Below are 13,248 nucleotides of genomic sequence, written 5' to 3' on the forward strand. Positions count from 1 at the left end.
CAAATTCCATGCCATATTTATAAACCTGAAGCCTTGCTTCAGATAATGACATCTCAAGAATACAACTTTCTCGAGCTTTTGTGCTCGAAATATTCAAAATCTTCATCAGAAATTCACATGTCATGCATGATAAAAGTGTCAAGGGCCTAGTCTTGATTTCTTTGTTAGCCCAAGCACGAGCTTCAAAGGTTATGAAACTTATTAATATTGTTATCTCTCCATAGCCCTCCACCTATGAAGGTGAGTGGCATCTCAAAATTCGAAAATAGCTGTAAACATCTTGTACAAATAGCAGTGTTAATTTTGTCAAGATCGGTTCACCGTATAACAAACTTGAGATACAGTTAAATAAACTCGGCAACACATGACCTTGCTGACCACTTAGGGTTGCAAAAATCACGAAATCATGAAAACTTGAAATCTTATGGCCATTGCTCTTTCGATATGGACTTCTGAGAATCAGGGGTCTGATCATCTATTTAGATTGTCATCCGCTTATGGAGTCATGGATCCACCTTACTCGACACTTAGCCTTTGTTGGTTTCTCATAAGCTTTGAAAATCATTTTGCCTGGTCGATTTTAACACGAATGCATGCATTGAAATTGAGCATGCTTCAATTCAATTCATGCACCGAAACTGAGCATGCATCAATTCTCTATGAATTTGGCAAATATGTGGCGAATCTTGCTTCGATACTACAATTTAATCGGAGAACATTCTTCTACCAACCGTGTGCATGTTCCTTTGACAAGGGAATTGGCCAAGTCAAAATTGGTTGCCCAAGATGTGAAAAGGCAATAAGAAGCATGGCTATGGCATGGAGAAAGGCTACCAAAAGCGATGCACAAGAAAAACGTTAGTGCCGCACTATACATGCCCTAACCCATGACACGGCAAACAACTTTGCCCGCCCTAGCGGCTTCCTCCACACAAGCGGCATCTCTCGCGCAATTTCCCGGCAGTGTCAAACCTGCCATGCCTAGAGAGAGAGAGAGAGAGAGAGAGAGAGAGAGAGAGAGAGAGAGAGAGAGAGAGAGAGGGCATGCATGCAAAGCTTCTCCTTCTCCACACCTTTCCACCTGCCTGAGCTCTGATACCAATGAAAGGCCAACGGAAACTAGGGCATGCCATTCTCCACCCAACCTCACCCCTTTCATAGACTCTTAGCCTACCTTTAAGAGTCCCCCGAACCTTGTATGCTTAGCTTAGGGTCGTGCCCCCCTGGTCCTACTGTTGCCTTGCAATTGTGCACATCGACAAAGAACAAAATAACCAAACAAAAAGCAAAATCTAAGTGTATCTTTATTGGTTATGGTGAGTCTGGTTATTTTTATTGGGTTGTCTTTCTCACAAAACAGTAAGAAGCAGCGATGTCATTCAATGAGCAAGTATTGTATAAGACATTGCGCTAAAAAAAGAAAGTGGACAAGAGGACTTTGAGTATGTTTTCTTGAATGAGGACATAGGTTAAAAAGTTGACAAGGAGGTTCACAGCTAAAGATCTTGATGGTAGGAGAAGCATCACAATTTATGTTTTCACAATTGGTGATACTACTCTTATCTAGATTTCTAAGTTGCAAAATGTGTGTGTTGTCCACTATAGAGACAGAATGCTTCCAAAGAAAGTCACAAAAGAGAAGTTATAGGGGCGTATAGCTTCTATCAACCTACATTGATGAAGGAATGATTAGGGTTTATTGGATTACCTCCTCACTACAAGGTGGCAAATTGTTGGAATAGAGGGCTTCGTATCTCTAAATCTTTTTTTAGTGAACCAACGGTTTGATAAGAAACTGTGAAGTTGCATTGCAAGAAAGAACTTTGAATTATTGATGTTACCACTTGGATAGAGCTACAAAGAATTCTACATCTTGACACCTTATTCCCTCTTGCGGATTGTAGCAAGAACACACTTACTTGCAGGAGAAAGTACTACGAGATTCTACATAAAAGAGGACACTAAGGCAACATTGTACAGAATAAAAGAAAAAATATATTTTGTAACAAGACTGCTATTTGTGTTGAAATGTCTCATTGATTGTACATATCTAGATTAGCTTCAATTCCCAAAAGCAAGGTTAGTATTACTTTTCACTAATAACGTACTGATAACAATTTTAAAAACAAATCAGAGGCCTTGAAGAATTCTAGTCATGTATTCAATTTTCTTTCACAAGTTACGCGTTGCAATACCCCATTTGGCATGCCATGGCAAATGCTTTCCTTGTTTGAAAATGAGCCATCTTAATGGTTTTTGGTATATGCTTAGACGTGATCTATAAGAATCAAAATTGTGCTTCTAGAATTCACAGTTTTTCATTCTCAAGCACACTATTCTCTCTTTAATCTCTCTTCTCTAGCTCCCAACTTCTATTCCTGAAATTTTGAGGGCTTGTCACTGACCTTGCCATGTTCTATCATTCAGTCAAGAATTTTTAACACAAATCACTGCAAATTAGTGATCTTCCATACAAATTTTGAATATAATACTTCATCGGCAATATCAATGAGCTATATTTTACAGGTATAACTTGCTTCCTGCCCACTTCCCAGCTCTAGCCCGAAAAAGTAAAAAGTAAAAAGTAAATTATACAGGTGTAACGAATCCTTTCAGATCCATGCAATCAATCCTCACTATAAACCCAACGTTCAGGGTGGCTCATATAACTAATCTGCTTATATGTTTGGGATGTGTATATACATGCAGAGCAGCCAGAGGTAGCCAATATGTCCGTAAAAGCCAACTGCAATTCCGACTCACTCTCAAATTTCCACAAGACAACGGAAGTATCCAAGCAGCCCTTAGTGTAGCAAGATAATGAAGAAGTAATATACTTGCCTGGCCATAACCTTAGTAGCGCCGCGAAATCCGAGGCATCACATACTTCCGCTCCCTATCATGATATATTCGTAAAATCACAGCGGCCGTCTCCTCAATGGCTTTCCCTGTAACCTCTGCATTTGAATTTTCAAAAAAAAGAAAGTTTAGCAATATCTTTTGATTGACTTGATCGAGTTAAATGGACCTTTTTGGATACCAACCAACAACAGGCCACTTTGGATTCTGCACAAAGAGCTTGCTGCTGTACTCGAGCTCCTTCCTAATATGATCAAAGTCACTGTAGAAGCTTGTAGTAGAGACCCCAAGGCTTTTATACCTGGCAATCCTGATGGCTTGCAAGAAGTTTGGATTGATCGTCAAAGCATAGATCTTGTTTTGATCTATCTCGAATAGCTCTTTCGGTGCATCAATGCCTAGTACAAGAGGGACATTGGCAACTTTATACCCTTTTTGTGCCATATAGGTTGATAGAGGAGTCTTGCTAGTGCGTGAAACTCCAACTAAAACCAAATCTGCTTTGTGCAGGTTTTTGGGAAGAGCTCCATCATCCTGCTTGATGGTAAATTCAACGGCCTCAATCCTTTTAAAGTACTGTCTTGATAAAACCGTTTTGCGGCCAGGGGCGCCACGGGGCAATCCCAATGGAGTCACCCCCATATGAGATCCGAGTAGCTCCGTAATGGGACCAAGCATATCGAGATGGGATACACTATGCAACTGGCATGCCCTCTTAGCAGTCTCTGCCATTGCTGGATCAGCAAGAGTATAGACTAGAATCGCACGTTCTTTTCCAGCATCTCTAATAATTTCCATCAAGCGTTCAACATCATTCACCTGCAAATTTCACCTTTCCGAAGTAAATAAAAAGCAACTTATGGATCTTTAAAGCCACCTGGCACCATCCTGGAAAGACACAGAGAAGAATCCTATCCAACAAACATAAAGCTCAACTCCCAGCCATAGAGCCAACAAGCTCACCCCCAAGCCTGGAAACCCCACAGCAGACGGGCCATGCCGATAAGGATCCAATACCACCAATGTACAGAAACATGGCATGTTGAGGCTACACATGCCGAAAGAATAGTGTCCGGGTTTGGTGATCACACAAGTTACCCTATGAGATATAATTCAGGACTCAATTACTAGACAGCCACTTCACATAGGTCAATAATCTGAGCACTTATCCTAAGTAGAATAAATGGCCTACTTTGATTTCTCCAAATTGGATGACTGCATATCAACTCAAACAATCACAAGGCATGCTCCGACGTGAGGTGCATGAACAATGATATAAGCTCTTAAGTCCTAAACTATGAAGAAGAGGCTCACTTCATGTGCAGATATTCTGGATTCCCATCTGATTAGCCTCCATGGCTCTCTTTTCTCACTCTTTTTGACCCACCAAAAGCATCCTCACCAACCCGAACCCTCCTAGCCTCATCCGTTAAACTGGACATGATCCTCTATTTGTTCGTGCATCTCTCTATTGACTCAAAGTCGATGAAACAATTTCTCCCCCATACATCCTCAAAAATGACTTCGAAAAATAAAATTTTGAATTGAAGGTCGTTATGACGTGCACATAGAGATCTCTTCTAAAGAATAATCCCCCTTGACTAGGCAACTCTTTGTCTAGTCCTCTGTCTGGTATGCTTTTAGGCTCACGTTTAAGGGACTCTACATCAATGGGTTCTACAATTTGTAATTTTGTACATCTAGAAGTTTACTATCACGTTCACCCAGATTCTTTTTTAACCTGCTTAAATGAAAGATAGGGGATGCAGTACACTAATCCATCTCTCCTTCTTCCTATTGCAATAACACAAGTAGATCGACCAACTTTCGTCGTCCGAGACCTACACACACCTTACAAGAGACTTCCTTCCCTTCCATAAAAGTAAGAGGTCTTCCATGTGGATCAATATAGATATGCCCCAGCTCTATCTTGGTTTTCTCAGTGCTACCTTTAGCAAGTCTTATCATCTTAAAGTTTTTAGCTGCTTGCAGTCCCTCCTTTTACAGTCGTACGGCATAGTGTAGAAATCCACACATCAGCGTAATGAACTGTATCGGGTGGAGATGTTAGGAAATAAGACGTAGCTAAATAGATAATTGAGTAGATTACTTAATGGAGAGAGACAGATTTATATACACGAGATTATAGAGTAGAGAGAGAGAGAGAGAGAGAGAGTACACACGATATACGTGGTTCACCCAATGTGGGCTACATCCACGGGAAAGCAGCCACTCAATGGCTTTAGTACTTCAAAACAAGAAGTAGTTTGCAAAGGGATTATACCCTTAATGGAGCTCCCGCCTTGCTTCACTCTCACCACCTCACACTCACCTTGTTGCATCAACTTCACACTATAAAATGTGTGTAGAAATGGCCTCCTTTTATAGGCCAAAAGGGCTGCCCTCTCTTATGAGAGACAGCCATGTGTAGCCGCCCTTGTGCGAATAAGTCCAAATCGGACCCTCCAATCCGCCCATGTGTGGCCGCCCTTGAGAAGACAAGTCCGCTTTTGAATTCGGCCACCAGCCATTGAATTCGGCCACCGGCCACCGACCATTGACTTCCGACCACCGGCCACCACCCATTGACTTTCGACCACCGGCTATCGGCCATTGACTACCGGCCACCGGTCAACCGACCGGTTGTTTTCCAACCACTTTCCGGTCACCGTCCGGCCATAATATTCCGGCGGAAAAAAAAGTATCGAGGACTTCCGCCCCCGAGGCCTTTAAAGTTGCCCCTGATTCTTGTCCGTGAAAATTTTGGTTTCCGGTGAGTGATTTTCCTTCACGCACGATGGCTTCTCCTCATAATGAGGGCCTTACAAATGTGCGCTTTTACCACATAAAATTACAAGGGTAAATCAGGCTCCATACTTAACAATCTCCCACTTGGAGACTGATCTCCAAACCAAACCTGTGACTGCTTTCCATTCTAGCTTCTTATCCCTGAATGCCGATTGAAGATGAGCAAAAGCTCAACTTCTCCTTGTTGACCACCTTTGTAAACATGTCTGCAGGATTTTCACTTGTATGCACCTTTCCTAGCTTTAGTTGTCCCTCTTTCAAAAGAGTGCGTATGAAGTGATATCTCACCTCAATGTGCTTTGTCCTTGAATGAAAGGCTGAGTTCTTCGCAAGATGGATAGCGCTTTGGCTATCACTGTACAAGACACAATTGTCTTGTTTGAATCCAAGCTCTTCTAAGAATCTGTGAAGCCACAGAATTTCTTTGCTTGCCTCCGTCATTGCTACATACTCTGCTTCCGTGGTAGAAAGTGAAACCACTTTCTGCAGCTTTGAAGCACAGCTTACTGCTGTGCCTCCAACCGTGAACACATAGCCAGTATTGCTCCTTCGAGTATCTTTGTCACCTGCCATATCTGCATCAGCATACCCTTCTAGAAAAATATCAGTTCCTCCAAAATACAAAGCATTTGTTGTTGTCCCTTTTAGATACCTAAGTATCCACTTCACAGCTTGCCAATGCTCTTTACCTGGGTTATCCATGAACCTACTCACAACTCCCACTGCATGTGCAATGTCTGGCCTTGTCCAGACCATAGCATACATTAGAGAACCTACCGCTGCAGCATATGGAACTTTAGACATATAGGCTATCTCCTCTTGTGTCTTTGGACACATATCCTTCGTTAGTTTAAAATGACCAGCCAAAGGTGTAGAAACTGGTTTTGCATTTTGCATTGCAAACCTTTCTAGTACCTTCTTAATGTAATCTTCTTGAGATAGCTTTATTGTCTTCTTCGTCCTGTCCCTTGATATTTTCATACCAAGTGTCCTCTTTGCAGCACCTAAATCTTTCATTGAAAAAGATTTGGACAGCTCCTCTTTTAGGTCTTTGATGTCCTGCATGTTAGCACTTGCAATCAACATATCATCAACATACAACATTAGGATGATGAATTTCCCATCTCCCAAATTCTTCGTGTAGACGCAGTGATCCGAGTTGCATCTTGTGAATCCATGATCCAACATCCATCGATCAAACTTCAAGTACCATTGTCTTGATGCTTACTTTAAACCATACAAGCTCTTCTTTGATCTGCAAACCATTTTCTTCTTACCTTTTACTTCATACCCCTTTGGTTGAAGCATGTAGATTTCCTCCTCTAAGTCACCGTGAGGGAATGCCATATTTACATCCATTTGCTCGAGATTTAGATCATGAGCAGCCACAAGGCTTAAGACAAGCCTAATTGAGTTCGTTTTTACAACAGGAGAAAATATTTCATTGAAGTCAATACCTTTCTTTTGAGAAAAACCTTTTACCACAAGCCTAGACTTGTACCTTTTCTTCCCACCTTCTTCTTCCTTTAGCTTGTACACCCATTTGTTTTGAAGTGCCCGCTTACCTTTAGACAACTCAACCAACTCCCATGTTTGGTTGCGATGTAGTGAGTCCATCTCCACTTGCATGCTCTTCGTTCATTCTTCTTTGGATTCATGTTGCATAGCTTCTTCATATGATTCCGGCTCTCCAGAATCTGAGATCAAGAGATGGTTGAAGGAAGGAACAAACCTTTCTGGAGGTCTACTTGCTCTTGTAGATCTTCGGGGAATAGGTTGAGGCTCCTCATTTGGTTGACGTTGTTGCACATTGTCACCGTTTGCAGTCCTTGAGTCTTCACCGTCCTCAAGTTCCATGTACTCATCACCTGTTTCTTTTGTTTGTTTTCTTTCCAAGTAATCTTTGTACATATTTTTTTCGTTAAAAATTACATCCCTACTCCTTAAGATTTTACCATCTTCAGGATTCCATAGGCGATATCCAAAGTCTCCTTCTCCATAGCCAATGAAGAAACACTTTTTGGACTTTGCATCTAACTTTGATTTTAGGCTTCTATCTATGTGCATGAAAGCCTCACACCCAAACACTTTGAGAAATGCATAATTCACCGGTTTACCTGTCCATGCCTCTTCTGGAACTCCCCCATCCAATGCCGTTGAGGGTGACCGATTGATTAAGTACACAGACGTACTTACAGCTTCTGCCCAAAGCTCAAGCGGTAGGCCTGCATGTAGCCGCATGCTTCGTGCTCGTTCCATGATTGTCCTGTTCATCCTTTCCGAAATCCCATTTTGTTGAGGTGTCCTTGGGGTTGTCCTTTGCCTCCGAATGCCATTGCTAGCACAAAAGCTTTCAAAAGCTTGGCTGCAATATTCGCCTCCATTGTCAGATCTGAGGCATTTAACCTTGGTACCTGTTTCATTCTCCACAAAGGCTTTCCACCTTTGAAATATGGAAAATACATCGGATTTATTCTTCATAATATAAACCCATGTTTTTCTAGTCGCATCGTCTATGAATGTTACATAGTACAATGAGCCACCAAGTGATGGTGTACTTGCAGGACCCCAAACATCAGAATAAACCAACTCAAGTTTTTTATTTTTTCTTTCATTTCCTGATTTTTGAAATTTTACCCTCTTTTGTTAACCATAAACACAATCTTCACATAACTCTAAGTCCACTTCTTTCAAACCTGGTAAAAGCATCTTTGTTTGAAGGATTTGTATTCCTTTGACACTCATATGCCCAAGTCGGTAGTGCCACACCGCACTGTCAACTTCTGTAGTTGCTGCACAAGCTGATGGTTGCGTGCTAACAATACACAAGTAAAGTCCAACTTTTTCACCCTTGGCAACCACCAAAGATCCCTTTGAGATCTTCCACCGTTTGTTTCCGAATGCAATGTTGTGACCTTCATCATCCAATTGTCCTGTAGAGATCAAATTTTTGCGAAGAGAAGGAACATGCCTAACATCTTTAAGCTTCCATTCATTTCCGTTAGCAGTTTTGACAGAAACTGTACCTTTGCCGACAATCTCACAAGCTTCATCATCTCCCAAGTATACATACCCAAAATTACCTTTGGTGTAGTATTGGAAATGTTGCTTGTGTGGTGTCGCATGGAATGAAGCCCCGGAATCTACTATCCAGGAATTAAACACATTGTCTAATGAGAGAATTAGAGCATCTTGCTCTACTTTACCTGCCACATTGGCCTCCGATGTTGGCTTATTGTCTTGAGACTCTGTCTCCTTCTTCTTCTTGGACCAGCAATCCTTCTTGACTCGCCCTTCTTGCCGCAGTTCCAACATTCAAGAACTGACTTTGTGCGTGACTTGCTCCGCCTTGAGCGATCACGACCCTTTTGGTTTTTGAACCTCTCCTTAAGCCTTCCTCTTGTTTCCACTGATAGTGCAGCACTTGATGATTCTCCTGTGCTTCTCCTTCGCATTTCCTCGCTTAGGAGAACACCCACAACATCATCAAACTTAAGAGTATTTGTGCCAGAGATAGAATTACTTACAGCCATCACAAGGATGTCCCAACTATCCGGTAGAGATGATAGTATAAGGAGAGCTCGCACTTCGTCATCGAAATTGATTTTCACTAATCGAAGTTGACTTATGTTTGTGTTAAAGTCAGTTAGGTGTTCTGCAACTGAACCATTCTCTGCCATCTTTAGATTGAACAAGCGCTTCATAAGAAATACCTTATTGGATGCCGATGGTTTCTCGTAGAAGTCGTCAAGTGACTTCATCAAGTACTCCGTGGTCTTCATCTCCGAAACATTGAAGGCCACCGTTGACGCCAAGCTTAACCGGATTGTTCCCAGTGCCTTTCGATCAAGGACAATCCATGCTTCATCTGCCATTGTTGCGGGCTTCTTCGCAAGCAAATAGAGGTCCTTCTGGTAGAGATAGTCTTCAATCTGCATCTTCCAATGTTGGTAGTTTTTGCCGTTGAACTTCTCAATCTTGAGCTTCCCTTCCTCCGCCATAACTACCACTCAATTCAAGGAATCCTTTCCTTGAGATAATTTAGCTACGAGCAAACCTTGCTCTGATACCAGTTGTTAGGAAATAAGACGTAGCTAAATAGATAATTGAGTAGATTACTTAATGGAGAGAGAAAGATTTATATACACGAGATTATAGAGTAGAGAGAGAGAGAGAGAGAGAGTACACACGATATACGTGGTTCACCCAATGTGGGCTACGTCCACGGGAAAGCAGCCACTCAATGGCTTTAGTACTTCAAAACAAGAAGTAGTTTACAAAGGGATTATACCCTTAATGAAGCTCCCGCCTTGCTTCACTCTCACCACCTCACACTCACCTTGTTGCATCAACTTCACACTATAAAATGTGTGTAGAAATGGCCTCCTTTTATAGGCCAAAAGGGCTGCCCTCTCTTATGAGAGACAACCATGTGTAGCCGCCCTTGTGCGAATAAATCCAAATCGGACCCTCCAATCCGCCCATGTGTGGCCGCCCTTGAGAAGACAAGTCCGCTTTTGAATTCGGCCACCGGCCACCGGCCATTGACTTCCGACCACCGGCTATCGGCCATTGACTACCGGCCACCGGCCAACCGATCGGTTGTTTTCCGACCACTTTCCGGCCGCCGTCCAGCCATAATATTCCGGCGAAAAAGAATATTCCGGCGCAAAAAAAAAAAAGTCTCGGGGGCGGAGAAGTTGCCCCTGATTCTTGTCCGTGAAAATTTTGGTTTCCGATGAGTGATTTTCCTCCACGCACGATGGCTTCTCCTCATAATGAAGGCCTTACAAATGTGCGTTTTTACCACATAAAATTACAAGGGTATATCAGGCTCCATACTTAACAGGAGAGACTCACGAGTGCTTGACACTATTATTCACAAGCTCTATTATACTAAATAATTTCTACAAGTTTTGCAAAAAAATGATATTTCTACTGGTCAAAAACCAGCCCTGGAGGGCCACAAACAGCCCTTGCTCGGGGGGAGGGATACAATGAAGGGACAGCCTCCCAAGCAAACCATCTGAGAAACTCCTTAATCTAGCTGTGTAGCATTAGTGTACATAGTCTCTCTATGTATAGGTTAAAACATAATTTGTGTATAGGTTGACTTACAGATTCTGCATTACATCCCAGGACGCTCCGAAAGACAAAGGGCTGCAGTTCGGTAAAAGCCACCATCCACCCTAGAGCTGCAAGGTTGATGTGTACGTAATGTACATGATGGATGTGTTTTAGGGTTATGGTTTTTGTGTCAAGGTCATAGACGCATCGGTCCAATGCGTTCGTTTGGTTTGCCTCAGACTGTAGATAGTGAGAACAGACACCAGTCATAAAGTCAATAAAGGGTTGGAGGCTGGTAAATACCGAACACAGAAACTGTGGTAACTGTACAGAAGATGGCTAGTCAAAGGCTCAATCCGGCGGCTATAAATAGAACCCACTATTCGTTTTGCGGGATTCTTTTCCACTATCACAGAGTCTAGTGTCTTGAAGCTCATTATGGCATTATGCTTGTCACGTGACACATCCAACCCTATGTGTCCGTGGACAAGCTACACCATAGCAGGGTTCCCTTCAGTCCAGTCAGTTAGATTAGAAGTGATCTGGCACTTTTGTGAGTCTATTCGTAGACCGTGCATACCCAGTCACTTAGTGTAGATGCATATCCTTTGGTTGCACACCGCATAAGCATAAGCATAAGCATTTCCATCAGATTCCATCAGAGTCAGTTTGGGGATTTTTCAAGTGACTTTATCCTATTTTTCCCTATATTTAACATTTTTCACTTATTTATTAAGCCACTTTTGTTGGGTACTTAGTAGGGCAAATTGGGTAAGTTAATATATAAGCAAACCCAAGTTAGCACAATTGGGCAGATGAGCAAAGAGCACAACAAGCTTCCCCAAGCGGCAAGTGTTCCCTCCCTCTCTCAGCAAGAACCTCGTCAAGCCACTTGGTGAGGCCACCCCCGTCATGATCTAGCGTTTTGGGATCGCCTAGCCTCTTCTAGACCCTGGCGTTTCCATCTCCCACAGCCATCGCCATCAACTCCCAGTTCCTTGCGTTTTCCCCGCGACAACCACTCTCAGCCTTAGCGTTTTTGGGATGGCTAGCCATCTGCAGCTTCAACAAATTCAGCAAAGCAAACACAGCCACTTCAGGGATTTACTAACGCTAGAAATGCTGCCATTTTTAGCATGGAAAACACCTGCTGTTCCAGCGTTTTTCAGCCTATGATATCAACCTAAAAACCCAGCCAGAAGTGCAGATACTTCAGCGTTTTTCATCCTCACATCAGCCCTGACCAAACCAATGAATTTCAGCCATAAAAACAGCAGTGAAGCATTCGTTTTCAGCCTCCCAAAGTGGTGCAGACTTTCAGCCTATACCCATTTGTGGATAGCAGATAAAAGAGCATCGAATTCAGCCCTAAAGTCTTCATCGTCTTCATCAACGTAGTCTCCGTTTGCATCAGCCCATGCATCATCATTGTACACCTTTGTGCAATCAAAAGTAGACCACTCTCGCCGACGAGAGTGGGGCCTTCGGAGGAGGGTTTTACAAACTCTCGGGTGTTGTATCTCTCTTCTCTCTTTCTCTCAGTCTCATACACTTGCACGCACAATATCCACTCACTTTGTTCGTGATCATAGCACTCTCCATAAAGACGGAAGGCTCTCTCCTTCCCTAAGAACTAAAAGGAACCTTGAGCAAATATAGATCACTAATCTTGAGAAAATACAACATTCATGTGCAGCCTTGTACTCTTTTATCATTGAGCCCATAGCAAACTTTGGCTCACTGCTCTTTCGCTCATGCTGTTGCACTCCAGGTATACTGACCTAAATACCTATTCCACTTCTAGTTTCCATTTCATATCCTCTGGTTGCACACCCCATAAGCATAAGCATAAGCATTTCCATCAGATTCCATCGCAGTCAGTTTGGGGATTTTTCAAGTGACTTTATCCAATTTTTCCCTATATTCAACATTTTTCACTTATTTATTAAGTGACTTTTGTTGGGTACTCAGGAGGGCAAATTGGGTAAGTTAATATATAAGCAAACCCAAGTTAGCACAATTGGGCAGATAAGCAAAGAGCACAACAGACTTCCCCAAGCAGCAGGTGTTCCCTCCCTCTCCCAGCAAGAACCTCGTCAAGCCACTTGGTGAGGCCACCCCCGTCATGATCTAGCGTTTTGGGAACGCCTAGCCTCTTCTAGACCCTGGCGTGTCCATCTCCCACAATCATCGCCATCAACTCCCAATTCCTTGCGTTTTCCCCGCGACAACCAACCTTCGCGTTTTGGGATCGCTAGCCATCTGCAGCTTCAGCAAATTCAGCAAAGAAACACAGCCACTTCAGGGATTTACTAACGCTAGAAATGCTGCCATTTTTAGCATGGAAAACACCTGTTGTTCCAGCGTTTTTCAGCCTATGATATCAACCTAAAAACGCAGCCAGAAGAGCAGATACTTCAGCGTTTTTCATCTTCACATCAGCCCTGACCAAACCAATGAATTTCAGCCATAAAAACAGCAGTGAAGCATTCGTTTTCAGCCTCCCAAAGTGGT

At 42.7% G+C, this 13,248-nt stretch overlaps 1 protein-coding gene across 2 annotated transcripts in view; it reads right to left on the bottom strand.

The window, feature by feature from the left end:
- Positions 1 to 2,449: 2,449 nt before the first annotated feature.
- LOC147444455 (pyruvate, phosphate dikinase regulatory protein 1, chloroplastic-like) overlaps positions 2,450 to 13,248 on the bottom strand; it is a 59,075-nt gene continuing 48,276 nt past the window's right edge. Inside the window, exons 2-4 of one of the 2 annotated variants that reach the window (XM_086527060.1) lie at positions 3,045 to 3,678; positions 2,842 to 2,957; positions 2,450 to 2,746 (exon numbers count right to left, since the gene is read on the bottom strand). In XM_086527060.1, coding sequence (XP_086383186.1) covers positions 2,854 to 2,957; positions 3,045 to 3,678 — 738 coding nt within the window. In that variant the 3' untranslated portion in view covers positions 2,450 to 2,746; positions 2,842 to 2,853. Of the gene's footprint in view, positions 2,958 to 3,044; positions 3,679 to 13,248 lie in introns of both variants that reach the window. The other variant, XM_086527059.1, reaches the window with a different exon arrangement.

Source organism: Adiantum capillus-veneris, chromosome 13, assembly GCF_014529385.1.
Source record: "Adiantum capillus-veneris isolate H3 chromosome 13, ASM1452938v2, whole genome shotgun sequence".
NCBI lineage: Eukaryota > Viridiplantae > Streptophyta > Polypodiopsida > Polypodiales > Pteridaceae > Adiantum > Adiantum capillus-veneris.